General features: G+C 44.3%; 2 protein-coding genes across 2 annotated transcripts; one reads left to right on the forward strand and one right to left on the reverse strand.

The window, feature by feature from the left end:
* Nucleotides 1-2,254: 2,254 nt before the first annotated feature.
* uspl1 (ubiquitin specific peptidase like 1) lies at nt 2,255-11,216 on the reverse strand. The gene is made up of 9 exons (XM_061247366.1): nt 11,045-11,216; nt 10,093-10,249; nt 9,089-9,211; nt 6,694-7,828; nt 6,481-6,591; nt 5,778-5,907; nt 5,084-5,209; nt 4,331-4,491; nt 2,255-4,104 (listed from the first exon to the last, which is right to left on the reverse strand). Exons 2-9 carry the CDS (start codon nt 10,216-10,218, stop codon nt 2,597-2,599), a joined length of 3,420 nt encoding a protein of 1,139 aa, XP_061103350.1. The 5' UTR covers nt 10,219-10,249; nt 11,045-11,216; the 3' UTR covers nt 2,255-2,596.
* A 3,594-nt stretch (nt 11,217-14,810) lies between these two features.
* LOC133132157 (high mobility group protein B1-like) lies at nt 14,811-18,927 on the forward strand. The gene is made up of 5 exons (XM_061247367.1): nt 14,811-14,964; nt 17,191-17,350; nt 17,517-17,662; nt 17,804-17,978; nt 18,175-18,927. The coding sequence occupies exons 2-5, from the start codon at nt 17,204-17,206 to the stop codon at nt 18,337-18,339; spliced, it is 633 nt and encodes a 210-aa protein (XP_061103351.1). The 5' UTR covers nt 14,811-14,964; nt 17,191-17,203; the 3' UTR covers nt 18,340-18,927.
* Nucleotides 18,928-21,466: the final 2,539 nt, after the last annotated feature.

Below are 21,466 nucleotides of genomic sequence, written 5' to 3' on the forward strand. Positions count from 1 at the left end.
TGAGCATTTTCTTACCGATAAGAAACAAAATAGCCTAACCTTTCATATCATGGCCTAGTAAATGGCTACAAACCAAACGTGTCTTGTACGATTAAGATTACATACATTGTGGATTACATTGTGTGTTGTACAATTAGTCTCATAACCGGCCATGTACAATAGAGGAGTGCATCAAATTGTTCGCTTTAACCCCTGGTCGAAACCACACTTAAACATACATCTTTTAACATCCGCCTTTTTTAACAATATGATTCAAACCAGTAACTCTTTTAAACCACACACTTTACAAGTGCGACATGCCGGCTGGTAACTACTTTTTACATCTCCCAACAAGTGCATTCATTCATAAAAATGTTAGTCTGGCATGCCACGCTGAATATTGAGATTCGGGGTCTATTGCGGCAGTGGAATTCAGATTAGACAAAGTTATTATCAGATGCATACCGGAACATTAGTGCCGAATCTTCCCCGCTAGATGGCACATGGACCTTACGATTCGCTTTTCTTGTGACTCCAGACCATAGACATACGCTGTATGCTCCAGACGTAGCCAACTGTCTGTCACCATACTTGTCCGCCATACTAATAGGACTATTCAACTAGAAATCACTTCTAAGTTTCAGACTATGTTGCCCTATTTAGCTGGCTTTAATTGTCATGCAGAGAATAACATAATTAAGATGCTTGTGGCAAATGCACAAGAGCAAGTAAAAAGGAAACTACTATGTTAAATGACTTTTTAACAAAACGTATTTCGCCAGCCAGCTAGCAATCTTTTCAATGCCATATGGTCCCCTTTCCGTAGCCGGTTGGCTAATAGGCTCACCGTAAGCGATGAAACGAGAGCAAACAATAGCCTTCGTAGATAACTCGAGTTGAGTTAGTCACATGTCATTGTTAGACTGCTGTAACTACCAAGCAAGCGAGTTTAATTACAAGTTATAGGCTATTAAAGAAACTACTGTACACATCGATTTTGTGGGCGACGATAGCCAGCTATAAAGCGGCCGGAGAAATGGGTAAAATAACGATAGTGAATTATTTAAGCTAGCATTGGCCAGCTATCATTCTTGTTTTCGTCAAAATTGCGAATTTAGTTAATAAACATCTGAATGTAAAGGATATATTACGCGGTTTAGAACCTATTATAAGCGAACATATTAACTTCAATGTTAACTCGGAGAAATTGCTTGCGGTTTGCGAACAACCAGATAGATCTATTATTTCCAGACTTAAGACCCCATCCTAGCAACTGACGTTGCAGTCATCACGGTTTTATTGACACATAGCAGGGGTAGGCTAACGTTACGTATTTCATGAAGGCATAGCCACGGGCTACCTACACGTTTACTGAAATTATCGTGAAAAATATTCTTTTATTTTTTAACTATTTTTGTTTTGCTATAGACACATTCATTGAATATGACCTCTACCATTTCTCATCGTAATTGCCATTAGCGAATAGCTAAGGTTAGGTACAATGACCAATGCGTTTAATCCCCATGGATTGTTCTGCGACGAGTGTTAAACTAGCCATCTGTGCAGTTCCGCGGTGGTTACCAAGATACATTGCGAACAAGCAAGGTACACTATCACGACATGAGCTTTCTTTAATTGAAAATATCTATCGCAACTGATATCAAGGCAACGACACCGATGTTTCGCGGTTCATTATAGAGAAGACAACCCAGTAAAAAAAATACAACTGGAAAGATCCAACTTTGTTCTTGGTCATTTGAGGATATTAGCCTACCACAGGGGATTCATTTCATTGATTTGTACGGCACACCTTGCCTGTCCTGCCGGTGACTGAAAGACAAGAAGATCCTTTTACACAGAGAATAGGCTTCGTGAACTGCAATTGTTCAACAGCTTAACTCGGGGTTAACTCTTCTCTTGGGTCTCCGATATTTAAATATGGCCATGGTGTTTGAAGGGGGTCTGGTTCAAGATGTCCCCCTAGATACCAGGACACTTATGCTCCACGTGTCAAATTTTAAGCTCCAATTTATATTTTTATCTTTTTATCTTTAATTATTGCAACCTGAGAGGTTTTACTTTAATACAAAATACTGTTCGGGTATCTAGTGTAATTGAGCTATAGACCAAACTTCCTGTCATTCCATAAAATCTACAAAATTTCCAAGTGTTTCCAAAAAACCTACTCCTTAAAAGGTTAATCTTTCAGTTTGTTTTAAAGTTTCAGTTTATTCTGAATGTTCAATGTGTTCAAGAATCACTCCACAAACACTGCTGTGGTCAGCACTGAACAACATTTTATTTATTTATTGAGACTAAGAAACTACATTACCGTTCTGGACCTGGGCCAATGAACAAACACAATCTGCATATCAAGAGACAACCATATAAACTCTTGAATTGACAATAATTAGACAGTTGTTAATTTTGTACAAAATATTATATTGTCACTCACTCTTTCTTTACCAAAGAACTTAGGACAAACAAAAAAAAGGTTCAAACATCAACATAAAATCAAGGAGTAGTCCATTCATTTTGGCTTTCGCGTAGTGCAGTGTACAAAGTTCAGTTCCAAAGCTCCTCAGGCCAGCGAACTAAGGCGTCAGCTCGCGCGGGATTAAAAGAACATGTCGAACACGTTAAAATCTACGTTCTCCGCCGCGGGGCCAGGCTGCGTGCCGGCGCCGGACATGAACTCCTCCAGGAAGTCGTCCTTGGCAGACGCGAGGTGGTTCTCTGCCAGCGTGGGGCCACGCCAGTCCGTTCCTCCTCCTCCTCCTCCTCCTCCTCCTCCTCCCACCTCCAGTTGTTTGGCGGCAGGGTTCTCCTCCTGCCCGGCCGCCAGCATCTCCAGCAGCCCCGTGCTGTCGGGGGACAGGTTGCTGGCGGTGGTGGCGGGCGAGAGGAGGTCGTGGAGGAACTCGTCGTCGTTGCCGACACTGCTGCAGAGGGAGGTGGTGGAGCTGACGGTGTAGGGCGAGCCGGTCTCCGTGCTGTCGGGCCGCTGCAGCCAATCGGGCGCCTCCGTGCCCATCACGCGCTCCAGCTTGGCCAGCAGCTCCTTCTTCCTCTTCAGCTTCTTCAGGAGCTTGCGGCGCAGGGCGCCGGTGTCACTGAGGGCCGTGGAGGGCTGCGTTTTCAGGGTCCTGGTGGGCCCGAACAGGGTTGTTTGCGGGTGGGCCGCTTTTAGGGAGGGAGGTGGATTGTTTTTGGCTCCAGGTTGCGGGCAGGTGGACTTGAGCCACGGCTGCCTGAAGGCCTCGTTTTTGGTCCTCGAGTCGTCGCCCCGCCGGCAACGGCCCCCCTCGGACAAGCGGTCGGTTGCCGTGGCGACCGGTCGAGCCCGGAAGCCCCCGAACATTTCGGCGGCCCTGTCGGGAAGGCCGTCGTCAGGGGCGAGCTTCAGCGCGGGCTTGTAGGCCGGGGCGGGGGAGACGCCTTTCGGGATGGTGGAGTTGGCCTGGAACGAGGGGTGCCTGCTGAGCAGGGTGGACCAGCGGGCGGCAGCGAACACCGAGGCGGGGGGAGCCCTGCTGACAGGAGACGGCGGGTGGGGGACAGGCAGACGGAGGTCAGGGGCGGAAGGAGGAGATTTGGAGGTGGGAGGGCCAATGTCACCCCCGTCCGCCTGAACTGCCTTCTCCGGCATGCCTCTCTTGCCTCTTTGTCGTTTGGGCGTGTCACAGACTTTGCCACTGTGGGCCCCGGAGGACGAAACGGGGCTGGACTGCAGAGCAGCGGCCGGCGTGCCGTCGGCCAGGGCGTTCCCGTCTGTGTCCACCTCCACCAGGGTGAGGGTGACGATGTCGCTGTGAGACAGGCCCTCGAAGGCCTCCAGGAGGGTGGTGCTTCCCACGGAAGAGTCCGCCCCGTCAGGGGACACCTTGCTGTCCTCCGTCAGCGCTTCCACGAGGAACGTGTCGTCCTGTGGGATGGTGAGTGAGAGGTCGCTCTCACGGGCGTCTGCATCGCCCATACACTTTACGGGAGTGTAGCTATGGTAACGACCCACCCCCTCCGGCTGGACCTCCCAGAAAACCATGTGAATTTCATTCCCGGGGACAGGCAGGCTCTTGTGAGAAGAGCATTGTGGGTATTTCAAGTCATCCAATTCAAGCCACGACCCTGTAGGACAGAGATGTGAAATTTTTTTTTTGTTTTCATACCAGCACAAAAACATTTGACACACAATCTCCAATCTCTCCAATCTCTGTTCTAGTTGTCAAAGGCACCAAATCAAAATACACAATTATCAAACTACATTGTTCTGATTTAGAATTTACACAACTCTGTTTTGACTGAGCACTGGGTCAGCTTTGCTGGATGTATTCGGGAGAAATCGAGCACTAACCGGAGACATCTCGGATCCACGTAGCAAAGTGCTTCAGCCGTTGATCGTACTGGATTATAGTGCTGACAAAGTAGTGGTCGCCGTGGAACTCAAAGGAGTACGCGTCAACATCATTCTGAGGTAGTCCTTCCACAAAGTGCAGGGCAAACACAGAGGAAATGCTAAAAAAGACAACACAAAAAATAAGTAAGGGCATCCACCTTGCGTGTGTGCCCTGCAATACAAATCAGCCCACAATAACATTTTGTTACTATTAGGTAGATGTGACGTTTGGTGGAACTGCTGCGGGCGGCAACAGAGCATTGTGGGAAGGGAAGTGAGCTTTTAACTTGCAGCTGGGGCGCTGCAGTCGTAGCTGAGAGAAAGGTGCTTAAACCATGGTGCTGAACTCCTTTAGAGAAATCTGCAGCTGTAAACGCACTGCGTGTGAATGAACTCAAGCCACTCTGGAGTAGGGCATCTGCTGAAGGCCAAAATGCAATGAACTGGAAATGCACCGTTCTCAAATGCAGTGCATTCGCAAAGCAGTGCACTCAAGAATTACATTCTTCAAACACCTCGCGTGTTAGGTGAACGTAAATTCAGACCAATATGCAAGACAGAGATTCACCTAGTCCGGATCCAGGAAACAGATCAATTAATTTCAACAGCTTCAACGAAAGAATAAAACAGATAGATCCTGTGGCCGTCTGGGACTAGATTTTGACAAGTGGCATAAAAATTATATCTGGCGGAGCCACGGGACGGACTGACCTCTTGAGCACCATGGTCCTGCGCTGGAGTCTGCGGAGGCACTGGTTGCAGGAGGCCAGGTGAACGGCAGACAGGGGGTGCCAGTCAGGCAGCACGCCCGTGAACGTGCTCAAAGTCTTCTGGCATCTGCAAGCACAGAAGCGGCGGCACAGGGTCTCGGGTGAAACGGACGCTGTAAATGTTTGACTAATAATAAACGCAGTCCCGATTCTCCTGTACAATGACCCCCCAGGCAGGCGGGGTTCCAGGGACCATTTTAACGCATTCTGGTCAAAACAGATCCTGCTCCTGCCTGCCCCCTGCCCCCCCCAGGCTCAGTCTCATTTCTGTGTCTTAAGCTGTCAATTAGATATAATTAAAAATCTATTATCGTTTAATAATGCATTGAACCACGTGGAGGATGGGATGGCCCTGTGAGTCAGGTTCCTGCTGCAGGTTTAAGCTGTTTGTGCTCAAAACCGCTAAAAAGCAATAACTGAGCTTAGTGTCTCTCATCTTTCACATAAAGGGTCTTTACCAGTCTGTATCTCTCTCAAAAGAGATGGTTCAACTTTTTAAACAAATAAATAAATAAATAAATAAATAAATAACACCTCTGGCAGTAACAAATGAACCAAAAACGGCCCTTTTGAAAACTTTCACCCCCCCAATGCAGAGCTCCGGACCAGGAGTGTCCCAGCACGACTGGCCTTACCTGCTCCTGGAGGTGTGGCCACAGACAGAGCACTCAAAGTCCCAGTGGAAGGTGTGCTGGAACAAAGCCTCAGCCTGGGAGTCCAGCCTTAGCAAGGCCGGCAGCGCGAACACTGGAGTCTCCTCCTGTCCTGCAGGGGGCGACATAGGGAGAAAAGACCAATGCTTACACAGGCTCTCGGTTCAACAGACAAAGAAAGTCGTGGCTAAACAAGCTTCATAGAGCAGGGCGCTGATCTAAGAACAGGCCTGCGTCCTGTCCATATGCATTATGAGGTAGACAAATACAGACACTAGATCGGCACACAAACTCAAGACGCTTTACAAACGTAGCCTGGAACCATTACGAATGGCCTCCAAACCAGTTCACCGTGCCAGGTAGACTTCACAAGGCAAGGCTTGCACGCTTGTGTAATTTGGTAGCCGGACATGAAATGCAGTCAAACAGGCCTCCAGTCTTATACCTGCAGGACTTACCTGCATAGCGCTTACACGCTTCAGCCAACATGCTGCTGAGGTATGCTAACAATGCAAGAATCAGATCAAAACTACAACAGCACAGGTCCAACGCCCTGCTGTTGGGTTCGAAAGTGAATGTACACCTTTTCCACCGGAGAAAAGGTTGCGCCATCATTTACAGACTTTCCAAACTGCATACACGTTACTCATAACTCCAAAAGACGAAGACTTGACATTGAATTTACCCAGGTTGCATTTCAGTTTGGGCTGAAGTGAGGTGAAGGTAGACATCCGGAGCTCCTCCAGCTCTTTCAAGGCCTGGTTAAGGACTGCTGAAGGAACCCCGACAATTTTATCTGTCAAAACAGAAAAAAAATTTTTTTTTTTAATTAAATAATTAAAAAGATTAAAAGGCATTAACCGTAATTATAGGACAGTAGTTAATTTTCTGAATTAACCTTCAGGACCCATTTGTTCGTTAGCTTTCACGAGGTCACAGGCTTGGCTGTAGCGGTTGCATAGTCGCTGGATCGGCGACCTGTTCTTGAGCAGGCTCTCTGCACGCTTCCTCAGAGTCCGGCAGTGTACGAGGGCCACCAACAGAGCATCCAGCCAGCACAGATTATTCTCATTCTTCCAGAAGAGATGGGAAGGAGCAGCAACCATCTCAACAGGTCCACCTTCCTGCTCCACCATAGGCCTCAGCACCGGCTCCACCGTAGGCCTTACCTCCAGCTCCACTGTGGGCCTCACCTCCAGCTCCACCGTGGGCCCTATTTCCAGCTCTTCTGTAAGATTTTCCTGCTCCTCTGGAATTGCTTTCGGCTCCACGATGGGCTTCACTTCCTCCTGCACTGGGAGTCCCACTTCCATTTCCTCTGTGAGCCTCTCTTCAAGCTCCTCCATTGGAAAATCTTCTGCAATTTCAGTTTCAAGCCTTACCGCCTGCCCCTCAGGAAGACTGACTTCTGGCTCCACCATGGGCCTCACCTCCGGCTCCACCGTGGGCCTCACCTCCGGCTCCACCGTGGGCCTCACCTCCAGCTCCACCGTGGGCCTCACCTCCAGCTCCACCGTGGGCCCCACACCTGACTCAACCACAGGCCTCACCTCCGGCTCATTGCTGGTTCCCATTAATACCCGATCTTTGGGAAGAGGTACTACTTGCTCCACGGTAGGCCTCACGTCCTCTACCACAGCGGGCAGCCCATCAGACAGGGGCACAATCTCCTCCCCGTTTCCTGACCCCATTTCATCCCTATCTCCCAAGGGATCTGTGGGCTTCTGCAGCGGCAGGTCTCCCATATCCAGGTCAGTGTTGTGGGTGGAGCCCTCCCCCTGGAGAGGAACGGCAGCTCCTGTGTGTTCGCCATTCCCATGATGCACCATCTCCGGGGATACTCCTCCGCTTAGGCCAAGGTCCACGCCGTGAGCCAAGCCCACGCCCGCAGGATCGTCAGCCTTGTAACGCTTCGAGCCAGCCACCGCGTCCTCTCCACTGGGGCTTCTTCTCTTTCCTCCATCTCGGCAGTCTCCTGGAGTCAGACTGTCGAGAATTTCTTCCAAGGGTTTGCTCACCAGAGGAAACAGGCACTGAAAGCATAAGTAAAAAGTAATTACATTACATTATTGGCAGACACTGTTATCCAGAGCGACGTACAGTTGGTTAGACTAAGCAGGAGACAATCCTCCCCTGGAGCAATGCAGGTTTAAGGGCCTTGCTCAAGGGCCCAACAGCTGTGCAGATCTACACCGGGATTAGAACCACCGACCTTGCGTGTCCCAGTCATTTACCTTAACAACTACGCTACAGGCCGCCCTAGTTAGTAAAGTCCTGTTAGTTTCACGCAGTAAAAAATTATTTTTCTTCAGTTAGGCGAAAAGCCATACCATTGTATTTTCATGACATATATATATATATATATATATTTAATATATATATGTGAATTTGATGCTTGTTCAAACACAGCTTATAAGCTACAGAACTAAGGAGAGCCATGTCAAGATTTGCAAAACAATTTCTGACACAAACCTTTTTTCAAATGCGAAACTACACATACGTCAATGCTGCGAAAATGCAATAATGCCATTAATCAATCCAAGCCATTTCTAAAATGGATTTACTAAAACGGGTCTGGGCGAGCGGTCCGAGGGCCAAGAACTGCTGGTTTTTCAGCCTCCCTTTACCTGGGAGTCAGGTGTGAAGACAGTCTGGCCGATCAGTAGCCAATCAGTAGCACTAATTACCCAAAAGAAAAGCAAACCAGGGCTGGATTTGGATTGGAGGGCCGGAGTTGATCCCTGCTGTAGGAGCACTGCCTGTGGCGTATGCCTGAGCACCACGGTCTCAGATCGAGTCCAATCCACGCCGGTGCCGGAGGCTGGCAGCGCCCTAGCAGCTGTGCTCAATGCGCTTCCTCGAAAGCCCAGGGGTCAGAAAGCAAAAGCCCTGCATTTAGATTTCAGCCTTTAGATTTCACAAATCAGGTGTACCTCCTCGGCTGAAGAATTGTGCTAATAAGCAAACCCAGGTGATCGGAACAAAACAGTATGGAGAACTTTTATTTTCTGAACCCGGACTTTCCACCTCTGAATGAGAGACACGGTCGGTAGGGATTAGCAGCGTTTGTTGGTCAAGCGGCTCCTACTGGCCACCTGGGCACCCGTGGATAACACTAAGCAGGCACCAACGGATCTCCTCTCTGCCCTCGTCGTGCATGTGGGGCGGGCGGCCGACAGGCCCGTGTTCTGGGGGGGAGAACCGCGGACCGTCTTCCCTCTCCTGAGCACACAAACCGGACACTGGAGATTCGGGGGACGTCTCTTTACCGGAGGCGGCGGTAAGCTACTCACCTCGGGGTTGGTACACAGGGTTATGGACTCGTGGAAGTTGATGCGATACGACCGGAGGCTGTAAGTCCGGCCCTTGGCCGAGCACCAGGGGCAGTTCTCCACCTGGGAAGCTCTTTCATTCACCTGGTAAGATAAAACTCACAACGTTAATGACAAGAACTGGGCACGAGACACAGGGGAAGGGTCAGCATAAAACAGCAAGAAGATCACCACACCCACTGACGGTCAAACCGTCAGCGACCGAGTATCAACAACTCAATGGTTGCAGTGGGCATTCAGAATGCCTGTGTGGTGCAAGCAGTAGTACACAGCCCCTTTGGAGAAAAGGCTTAGGATCTTCAATTGCAACTCAAACACCACTCAAATGCCTAGAAGCATTTTTTTTTTTTTCTTACTGCTAAAATGTAACATTTCAGTGGGAGCCAACACTGGTTGTTTTATGTTCTATTGCAGGAGTGTCAAATCTTATGCAAAAAGGGTGCAGGTTTTTATTGCAGCACTAAGGCACCAGATTCTACGTATGAAGGCATGGATCGATGACCATCATTAGTTAAGATTGTTGAATCGGACGTCGCTGGGCTGGGCTGAAACAAAAACCTGCACCCCTACTGGTCCTTTTTGGAGAAGTTCAATCTGGATAGGAACCTGGGGAATCCAACTGTCCCAGATGCCCACAACAAAATCGTGGTCACTGGATTAAATTTGTGCGTACGGACCATGAATGACTTCCAGATCCCTGTCATTCCAACAAAACATCTTACCATACACCTGTGGAGCATTGCAAAATTACCAATACCAAACAATTCAGCATCACCGTAAAATCTTTCGCCTTTTTAGTCACTGATTTCCGTGTTACATACAATAGGCAGACTGTGTTTTCATTCTGCCACGTTAGAAAATCACATCGAAATCCAATTATCGTGTTTGTTTTTTGGGGGGGGGGGGCTTTGTCAAATCAGCTTTGCACAAGTGACAAGAGTGAGAGAGAACTGAGCTCAACTGACTTTTCCCAAATACCCCGCCGGACTTGGGGCTGACGCCCCTAAATCAGTGCTTTCGCCGTTCATTGGCAAATCACTGGGGATTCCTGGGTCCAGAGGCGTCCGCTGCCATGGGCTAAACATTACCATTTCCGTGGAGTCCAGCACGTCTCCGCAACCACTGTGCAGGGCAGAACACAACCAATCATTCAAGGGAGCTTTGTAGCGTTACAGAAAAAAGGCAAGACACACGCAAAGTCCGTCAGGTTAGTAAACTCAAAAGATCAAAAGCTGGCGACGACCTGATACAATTTCAGAATTCTACAATGTATAGCTAATTCTAAGCAAGACAACTAGCTAAAAATCTGTGTTATTCAGAAGTATCCAGCTAACTAGCAGTCATGCATAGTGCTACATATATTAATGTGTCGCTGCGTTGCAACATGTGACAATAGTTCAGCTAGCTATATTTTTTTTAAAAAGATAACCTCGCTTAAAAGCGTCCTAAACGTACTTCGATTATCAAAGCAGTTAGGTAGTACAGCTGCACATGAGTAAATGAAGGCAAACGGCTAACTTCGCTAACTATCTTATGCAGCTGCAGCTAACCTCAGTGCATATCGTGGTCAAATGTCAAATGCAGAACTAACGATCAGAGCCAGCTAACTAATTATGCATCACTACCACATACAGTGTATGAATAAGGCTAGACAATATGCTACCATTGCTTCATCCATACGTCTATCCATTAAAAATAAAAATAAATAACGTGTTTTCAAGCAAATTCAGTCGAATATTACGTAGCTTTAGCTAAGGAACTTGTAACCTTAACTAGACATACCAGCGTTACTATGTTAGCTAGTGCCAATCCTGGCAAGCCCAATAAAGAAAGCGCCGGTGCCAAATGTTATTCAAATGTTAAATACATGTCGCTAACTACTGTGGTCACAATTTAAGAAGTCATAATATGCCTTACCTCTTTATAGAGCGTGTGAAAACAATAATTAGAGAATCTCATCACCAAAGCTTTCAAAATCCTTTCATCCAACGTTCAGAACCGGCTGCTAAGTTTACATGTGCTATTTCGTGCGGTCTACGTTCTGTTTCCGGTTGTGCTGCAAGAATTATCTTCCCCATTCGGTGCAGTGCATGCTTTGCCTGAGACTTGCCTTTCAGAAATTCAACCGAATCGTGATTTGCGACAGTATCACACACCTGACACATGAACACAAAAAGTTAATTTCAGCACGAGACTTGGCATTGTGTGAAAAATATGTTCGCTTCATTAAGTTGCCGAATTACTATTTTGGTAGCGTAAATGATCTATCCTATTCAATGATGGACGTTCTTTTTTTTTTAATTAAATTTGAGGTATTCTGCAAATTGATATTTTGTTTATATTGGTATATCAATTAATCGCGACTGACTTCATAATGCCCACAATACATACATAAAATACATTTAGCGAATAATATGAATAGCTTGTGGGAGTGATTCTAAATGTAATTACGTTTGGCCGGTGTGATTTTATCTTTGTTTTGGATGCGGTTTGTTTACTTGCTCGCGTGCATATGCGTCTTAAATCGGTCGCTATCTGGGCGACTCTATTCACCATTTAGCCAACAGATTGAGAGGGGGGTTTTCACTGCTGCGTGTCTGTCGGGTGAACAGACCGTACTCCTGCTGTAGCTTAGGCCCTGCTGTGCCCTTTTTCGAAAGAAAAAATGTTCGCATAATTTTACCAGGACACATTTGCTCCTCGTTCATTAATGCGTAGATTGGGGCACTCCCTCCACAAGCGGCACATATCCTTTGTCTTTGACGATCCTCTCGTCTGAATTTCGAGAGTCGTTCATTTTTTGTTTAGACCAACAGATCCAGCATCAGTTGTTCACCCTGATAGGAAAAGGATGTAGTTGTCGATATGTTTATATGGTTAGGTGTAGCGCTTAGGGTGGTGTTAGTTTAGTGCATGTGTAAGGTTAGTAAAAAAAATATGGCAGCTTTGGCTCCCAAAAAGAAAAAAAGCAGTTCACCCCAGTCCGATTTACATTATAATATCAGCAAATAATATCCTGAACAAAATAAAATATTCAGTTGTGTGTTGCACTTGTATTTTATTGTAATTGAAACATAATGAAGCATTGACTGGTAGGCCACATTGGCCAAATCAGCCATACTTAGTCTAATTAAATCTGCTATGCAAATCTAAATATATCTATATCATACTGACTGACATAACTATCGCCTAATTGATGGCCTTGCTTGTAATACTTGGCAATGATCTGATTCTTTACTCTCTACAACACAGACACACTGAATCATGAATTACTGGGTTATCAGAATGCAAACCATGCAAACAGGTTATTTTTTATGCAAGATAATGCACCATGAAGTAAGATCAGATGTTACAAGTGCATCACCACTCTTTGAAATGCAATATAATTCGTGGTTATCACAGTCCATGTGGGTGTCTGTCCTCCCACAGGTTATTATTATTATTATTATTATTATTATTATTATTATTTTAAGGCCCACATTTCATTATATCTACTCTAAAAACTACCCTTTCACAATTTGTCTAATCCAAATCCAATTTCAAAAACCAATCAAATCCTATTCAAATTCTGCCTATAATAAAATTACCGAAACATCCATGCAACCTCATACAAATCGCTGTGTGAGTAAATAGGTTGGTCACCTGCACAGGGCATCTCACCCAGTGCATGCTGGGATAGGCACCAGCCCCCCTGCCATCCTGGCCAGGAATAAGTGGGTTGGATGGATGTTACTGGAATACATTTAGCTAAAATCAATCATAATAACTATTAAAGCATTAAGAAAAGTATTTTGCATGCACCGTATATCAAACAAATATTTTCATTAAGTGTAACTTTTTTCAATGCACCATTATTGTAGAAAACACCGAACTTTCAGCAGTGGGATGATGTACCCCTGTGGGTCCTTAAAGGTACTGAAGGGAGTCCCTGGCCGACTTGATATGCAATGGTGAAACACTACTGAAATATTTATTTAAAATCAGAACTTTTTTTAAACATGGGTGCCTTTATGCCTGGGTGAGATCTCTGGATCAGAAAAGGCTGAGACCCTGCTATAAATGAATGTTTTTCAGTCTCACATTGAAAAAGGCCTTCATCTAGGAAACATCACATCTTTTATAGAATCACCTATTTAAATAGCAGAAACATGTAAACTGGTTTTAATTTGTCATTTTAATCCCAGCATGCATTGGGCAAGAGGCAGGAATACACACTGGACAGGTCACCAATCCATCACAGGGAACAGCTGTTTATAATGTTATTGATAATGTAATACTATTCTAAAGTATACTATTACATACTAACAGTCTTATAGTGTGCCATTTATGTGCCATTTGAGTGTCTTCTTGCCAATTATGAATACTTGTAATATGAAAAATATTAATATCAATCTCATATATAGATTTTTATATATATATATATATATATATATATGAACATAAATAACATTTATTTATGTATTTATTTGAGTTAGTTTCCATTGGTTTTGAGTGTAATTGTCATTGGTTTTGAGTGTAATTGAGCTTTTTTTCTTTTGTTACATTAATGCACACACTCAACAAATATTGTGTCTTTCATTGAGGCACATTTTAAAGACATTTGGGAGATGGTACATACTGTATGCTACTGTACGTGTTTTTGACAACAACGTACAGTGTCATTTACACGTCATGTTCAGCAGCCTATACATTGGCCTCTGAGTGTAACCATTGATATTGATGCTGTTTGATGTGATAATATACTGTACCAGATCTCTAAAATGCACTCGCGAAAAGATCCCAAAGACTACACTGTCATATTAAAACAATGCTAGGCTACATATAGGATTGTGCTAACCTAACTGGCAATCTTTTTTATTTTTTTATTTAATTAAATTAGGTGAATTAATTTTACTTTAAACTCAATTTGTCCCCAGATGACACCACATAACTACATAACTACAAGGTTTCCAATTATAGCATACCAGACTAATTCTAGTGGCACTGGACGACAGTCAATGCCAATGTGTTATATGTCCTATGCTATGAACACGATGGGGCTTTTGGCAAGCCTAGTACAGTTGGAATGGTGGATAAACTATTTCTAATTTGATGAATTTGTCAGTTTGTGAAAATATTTGGAGACCTGAGCAGGTGAGTTGCGTCCAGCAGTGTACTGATCAAGCTACAGTTGTCAGTGCTACACGTCCCATGTAAACCACCGAAGATAGGCTAAAACCTTCATTTTTTATGTTATATAACCTTACTACACGTTTTTACATTACAATACCAATCAACTACGTACATCCCCTCCAGAAACACGTTGTCCGCAACATTAATTTTAACTGAAATTAAAATATAATTATTTGCAAATAAAGGTATCATTGATCAGAGTGAACATACTGTGATCATATTTGAAGACATCCTGAATTGCTCACATTCCTTAGAATGTCGTATAGAGACGTTTTTCTTGTACGCTACAACGATACACACCCGCTCATTCATGTAATACCGTGTGAGCAATACACTGAACTGGGTACTATAGCAAACAGAGTACACTCTCTCTAGTCTAGCAGCAGCCCGCCTGAAGCCGAAGTCAGAAACATGTTTTGTATAAACGCGCCTTTTAAAACTTTGGTGACGTTTCTGAAAAGAGAGCCAATCAATTTGCGTCTCTGATTAGGACAATGGAAAGGCATGGTCGAATCAGATGAGCCGGAGAGTTGGCGGTAGCCAATGGCATGCGAGCCCCACCGAGAGTAATGTTACAGAACCGAGGACCGAGTGAGGAGACTGCGTATTGCTATTGCTCCCACATACAGCCATTGCAGTCTATTGAGATACAGCGACAGCCCTTGGTAAGTATCATACACCGAAATTTTAAAGTATGGGTAAGTGGAAGAAACGAAGAAAATGCAAAGATTTTTAAAACTAAAAAATAGACAATGGTGTAACATAAAAATGTCGACCTCGGCGAGATTTTTCTACGAATAAAAACGTCAAAAAACCTTTTTTATGAACTAGCTAGCTAAGGTTAGCGACCATGAGCTAGCCGCTCATTGTGGAAAATTGAAATAAAAAATACCTTCATCAACATTTTCCTCAGTGAATAAATTTTTCCCTCCGTGTAAATAATTTATTTTAACACGGACCGCTTATTTACACTGGGTTGATGAAAGTAAACTCATAATTTCTCGATTAAAAAAGATATTTGGTTAAGTGAACAGCAAAATTGCGTACAAACAAGGTCCGTTACATAGCTATCTCTGGCTAGCCATTGCAGTGTATACCGATCAGCCTGTCATGTGAAGACCCGAGAAAATGTCTATCTAAATCCCAATATTAAAAGAGAAAGCAAAAATCACAGCATATTTTCAAAATGTTTTCAGCTACATAGTGTGTTTTTGCCGGTTCTAAAATTGGGGAGAAAAATTACGTTCGGATTTGCGCTGTACTGTAATGGCTGACTGTACTTGCATAGGAAACCAGGCTTGAACCAGTAGGGGAGCCCTGCTAATGCGAGCGCAGTTCGCATCAACTTTTTAAAACCGCGTTTTGTCTAAAATCAGATCGCCAAGATAGACATCTGCCGCTGGAAAATAAAAATTCCACCTTTCTTCTTTGAAATGGTGGCTTCATCAAATTTTTCCGACAATGTTAAAGGGTTTAAATGTGAGCGGAAAGAGAGGTGGGTACGTCGGTCGCTCTGCCCTCCATTGCATGCAGTGTAATGGCTGAGCATTGACACAAAGAGAAGGAGCCATATTCTCTGTGTTAGTGCATGAAGACAAGCGGCCATTCCGAGCTCATAGCAAACTAACTCAATGCAACCCGCACATAGACACAGTGCAGACCCAGCGCACTGCTATATACTGGGGCTGCTGCATTGACATAGTCGAAGAATAAAATTAGTCAGAAACACCGACTTTCCTAACACGTTCGAGTGTTTAAAAATCCATCAGGAAGGCGGGCGGAGACATTTTAAGGGGACTTTCTTTCATGAAGAAGGCTTTCTCACAAAATGGAAGAAGAAATATTGCTGTCGTTGTTGACCTCCTTTTCCCCGACAAGAGCCTATATGCGCCATTACTATCTTACTAGCTGTACAGCTATGCAACGTTGCATTGAAATAACGGTTATTTAACGGCGAATATAATACATTTTTCAGTATTAACATTATTTTTTTACATTTTGTAGAATCATTTGGAGAATAGTACAATGATTATATTTGGACGTTTTTCGTCATTTTAATCGCATTTTTATTTTCATTTTAATAATTTTAATAAAATTTCCCCACCTTAATAACGATTGATTTTAACACATTCTACAACGATAAAAACGCATTTTCGAAACTTTTAGGTAAAATCGCATTTTCTTAATTTCACTGTGTGCCAGTTGTTTTTATGTTTATGTTGGAAAACATATAGCCTACTCTAATGGCAAACTCTACAAAACGTATTAACTCGACAGACTTTGACAATCGAAAAAAGTATTTTTTGCAGTTTTGCCTTATTAAAGTGGTTAGCAAGCTAGCTTAGTTGTAGCTTGCCAGATAAATCCCGTAGGCAAGCGATCTAAAACTAGGACGTGACATTGTTTTGTTTCTTAAATTTGGAAATCTTTTGGATTTTATTAAATGCGATTTGTTGCGTGCGGTCTTGCTTGTCTACGGCGGCGGCGAAGAACGTCCATACGTCAGTCAGTTTGGGCGCATCGATGTTTTTCATCAGGATGAGAGGTTTTTTTTTATTGTTTACCAGAAACTTCACAACCGGACATGTTCAGTCAGGAGCCGCCTTTACCGTCGTTATTTTTTCTCTATTGCTGGCTAGATTGTGGGAAGGAAATCGTAGCAAAAAAGCAGGGTTTAACTCGGTACGTTCACCGTAGCGGCGGTACATAACGTCCTCGAATCTATTTTCACGTCTTTCTTACCTCTAGACACCAAGAGGCAGACAGGGGTCAGACATCGAAAGCTAATGAAGTTGAGCCTACAGCATTTTTGCAGTGTGGGAATATGTCATAATTCCCATAAATTCTATGTATAATTATTATTAATATGTACATTTGTTTTTCTTTTACAGATATCCGGACAAGATGGTGAGAGATTCGACAAAGCCGAGAGGCAAAATGTCCTCTTATGCCTACTTTGTGCAGACCTGTAGGGAGGAACACAAGAAGAAACACCCCGAGGCGTCTGTGAACTTCTCCGAGTTCTCCAAGAAGTGCTCTGAGCGGTGGAAGGTAAGGGGACCTAGCGGTGCGATCAACAAGTGTCTGGACACGCGATCTCTGCAACCGCACGGTGCCGCGCGAACCGCGGCCGCTGAACGGTTGCCTGCGTCGAGACGCGCGTCGCTGTCCCCACGTGGCTCCAGGTGTGATTCGATTGCGTTGCTGTGTGTTGCAGACCATGTCAGCCAAGGAGAAAGGCAAGTTCGAGGATTTGGCGAAACTGGACAAGGTGCGCTATGAACGGGAAATGAAAAACTACATCCCGCCGAAGGGCGAGAAGAAGAAGAGGTTTAAGGACCCCAACGCCCCCAAGAGACCCCCGTAAGTGCCGCCGCCGATGACGTTGGTTGATGCTGGCCTCGATTGTCGGAATCCGCCATTGGTGGCAGGTGATGGCATGTGTCGGGTGTTCTCCGTTTTTGATTAATTTATTTGCATTTCGTTTTATTTTGTCTTCGTCAGATCGGCCTTCTTCATCTTCTGCGCCGACTACCGCCCCAAGGTGAAGGGAGAGACCCCGGGCCTGTCCATCGGGGATGTGGCCAAGAAGCTGGGCGAGATGTGGAACGGCACCTCCTCAGAGGACAAGCAGCCCTACGAGAAGAAGGCTGCCAAGCTGAAGGAGAAGTACGAGAAGGTGAGGCCCGGAAACCTCTCGCTCGCTCGCGCGTGTCATTTTAACACGGATGCCAGGCTCCCGGGCAACGGAGTGTGTCAGCTATCACAGGGCGACTGCCTTTGTGGTTTGCATTGATGATGACTGGTAAGCGCTTCTTAAAAAGTGCATTTGGGTGAGAAGCGGAAATGTGACTTTCTTGCCCTCCCCTTTGCAGGACATCGCTGCCTACCGTGCTAAGGGCACCATAGACACCTCCACCAAGAAGGCCATGGCCAAGGTGGACAAGGCCAAGAAGAAGAAGGAGGAAGATGACGATGATGACGACGACGATGACGACGATGAGGAAGACGAGGACGACGACGAAGAGGACGACGAATAGATCAGTTACTCGTAGAGCTTAGATTTCTTGTTAATAAAGCATTTAACCCCCTTGTACACACTTCACTTAAACAAAAAAAACTAAAAAAAACACAAACGCACACAAAAAAAAAAAAAAAAAAATGATTAGAAATGAAAACCAAACAAAAAAAAAAGTAAGGCTGTGTATATGATATGTTTTTAAGCTGTACAGTTCTTTTCTCTCTTTTCTTTTTGTATAGTTAACACTACAAAAGTGTCATCTGTGTTCTGTTTTTTTTGTTTTGTTTTGTTTTTTTACTTTCTTGCAGTGGTAGTTGAAGCCAGTGGTCCTTGCCTGGTACAGTTTAACGGGGGTTATAAAACGGCTTGGCGGCAATGGGATTCCTAGTGCACAGCACACCATCTAGTTTTATGTGGGGTTGTAGTTCTTTCCCAAATGTATTTTTTTTTTTATTACGTATTATCATTTAAAATTTTTGGCGTATCATAAGGTTCTTTTACTGTACTTTGAATACCACTCTGTAATTGCAGGTATAAGAAAAATGCAGCTGGTTTTGTTGACATTCTGAAAGGCTAAATAAACTTTTTTTTAATAAAAAAGAAAAAAGTTTGAATTATTCCAAAAAGAATCAAACAACATGCAGTCAGTGTGCGTACTTCATTTGGTATTAATTAAACTTATTTTTTAGACTTCTACTGCTGCAGCCTTTCCCCTTAGAGGGTTGACACGTATGTTCAGATATGCTCTTCTGAATACTACTGTTGTAATGTGTGATTATTTGTGTTACTGTCACCTTGCTGTCAGCTGCGACCAGTCTGGCCCTTCTCTGACCTCTTATTAACAAAGCATTTCTGTACACTGGATGTTATTTTCTCCCTGCACAATTCCCTGCAAAGAGACTTGTGCATGAAAATCCCATAAGATCAGCAGTCTTTAAGATACTCGTGTTCAAAGTCACTTAGATCACGTCTTCCACATTCTGACATTTGGTTAGAAAAGACGGCTGAACCTCTTGACCACGTCTGCATGCCTTTGTGCACTTGGTTGCTGCCACATGATTGGCTGATTAAGTATCTGCGTTAACAAAAGTTAGTGTACAGGTCTACCTAATAAAGTGCTCACTGACTTGGTTTAATGCAGTCACCCCTTTGAGAGAAATGTACAACTTGACAACGAGGAAAGAAAATGATGTTGAAATTTAGATGAGTACATATGCATGTTTTTGAAAGCATTCTTGATAGACTTTTTCATGACATGAAAGTGAACGCAAGCTACTATCACAATGGGTGTGATTGTTACTTCACAAATCTGTTGTGGTTGTTGAACAAGTTTTAAAGCCGCTGCAACCTTTCAATCTCAGACGGGCTACACAGTGAATGCAGGATGGTGAGTCATAGCTATCAGATAACTTATTAGACAGTTCATTGAGTAGAGATCCAGAGCACTTCAGTGTCTAGCTTGTTCGTTCTAAGCCATTCCCGCTTGTGCTCTGAGATTGGCTATGGTTGAAATCCACATATTTATTTTTTCCACAGGGGAAGGGTGTCTCGCACAAGGGTGGCACAGTGGGTAGCACCATTGCCTCACAACATGAAGCTCCTAGTTTTGGTTGGGCCCCTTCTGTGTAGAGTTTAATGTGGTTCCTCCGGGTTATCTGGTTTCCTGCCACAGTCCAAAGACATGTAGGTCAGGTTAATTGGAGGGTCTAAATTGGCCCTAGTTATGAGTGAGTGAATGATGTGTGTGTACTCTGCGATAGATTGGCAACCTGTCCAGGGTGTATTCCTGGCTCCAGCACCCCCTGCACACCCTGGCGAGGAAATAAGCGGGTTAAACAATGGATGTGTGTCTTGCATACTATTGGTACCTGTTGAGCAATTTAATGTTAATTGCTTTGTGATTTAGAGACACCAATAAGCATGCAAACATGTCTGCTGAGAGTTTAAACAGCAATTCGTAATGATGATTTATTTCATTGTTGAGAAATTAAAACAACAAAATAGGAATATTGTCACCATCATTTCTATGACTATTGGCTAAGGCTGTTGTTCAGAACAATCAGGCATTCAGTGTAAGTTCATGATGCATATTAAAACTGTTCAGAAATGTATTATGACAAGAACATGTGAACATTGAAGTGGTAGAGACCTAGGGGCCTGTTGCACAGATACAGATTAAGCCTGGTCCTTGACTAAATTCAATTTTGAAATCAGATTCTTCATACAAAATACAATGGACACGGTCTGCACTTGTTTTAGCCTAAACTATTTCTAAAATGTCTCTGTTCTTCTGTGTCTTGCTGTGCATAATATAAAATCTATGTTATTTGTTCAGGACTCCCTTGTAAAAGAGATGTCAATCTCAATGGGACTATTTCCTGGTAAAATAAAGGTAAAATAAATCAAATAAAATCTGTGTCTGTGAAACCAGCCCTAGGAGTGATCAAGACCAGGCTTAATGCTTGGCCTACTTTTAGCCCAGGGGTATCAAAATCAAGTACTATGGTGAAGTGCTATCATGGGGAGTGGAGGAAAGGAGGATGCATTTTTTGAGCATTGGGTCACACCCAATGTCTGCAGGTTTTTGTAGTTTCTTTTCTATCCGCTGCTAATTTAGGCCAGCTAATATCTAGACAATTCTCCTCAGCTGCAGCTGTTGAATGGTTTAGAACATGCTGTGGGATATCAAGGTTGTTTTCACACGAGAAAAAGAATGTCTTCTCCGTCACTTATTGTTTGATTTTTATGGCTGTTCAAATTGCATTGCTTTGATCATCCCCAAACTGATGGGAGACTTGCGACGTAGAGAAGGCTGATTTATTCTCTTTCAGCTCAATTAAAAAAGGATACATGTCACCGATTTTCTGACGACTTCGTGCCCGTAAGCTTGATTGTCTGTGACAACCAATTTCTGACTGGATGTACGCGAGGAAGTATTGGTGTAAACAGCCTACTACTACAGGAAATGTGACCACTGAGATGGCAGATGGCGTGCATTGCAACGTTATATCACGTATGAAGGGCCGGGGGAGGGCGCTGTCTGCGTGTGAAGCGAGCATAGCCAGCACGTGGCTCTTCCCTCTGGTGCTGCATCCCGTCCCAGCCGCCTCTCGAGCGGGACGTGCGGCCTGGCATTTGTTCGGAGG

The sequence above is a fragment of the Conger conger genome, chromosome 7, assembly GCF_963514075.1.
Source record: "Conger conger chromosome 7, fConCon1.1, whole genome shotgun sequence".
Taxonomy (NCBI): domain Eukaryota; kingdom Metazoa; phylum Chordata; class Actinopteri; order Anguilliformes; family Congridae; genus Conger; species Conger conger.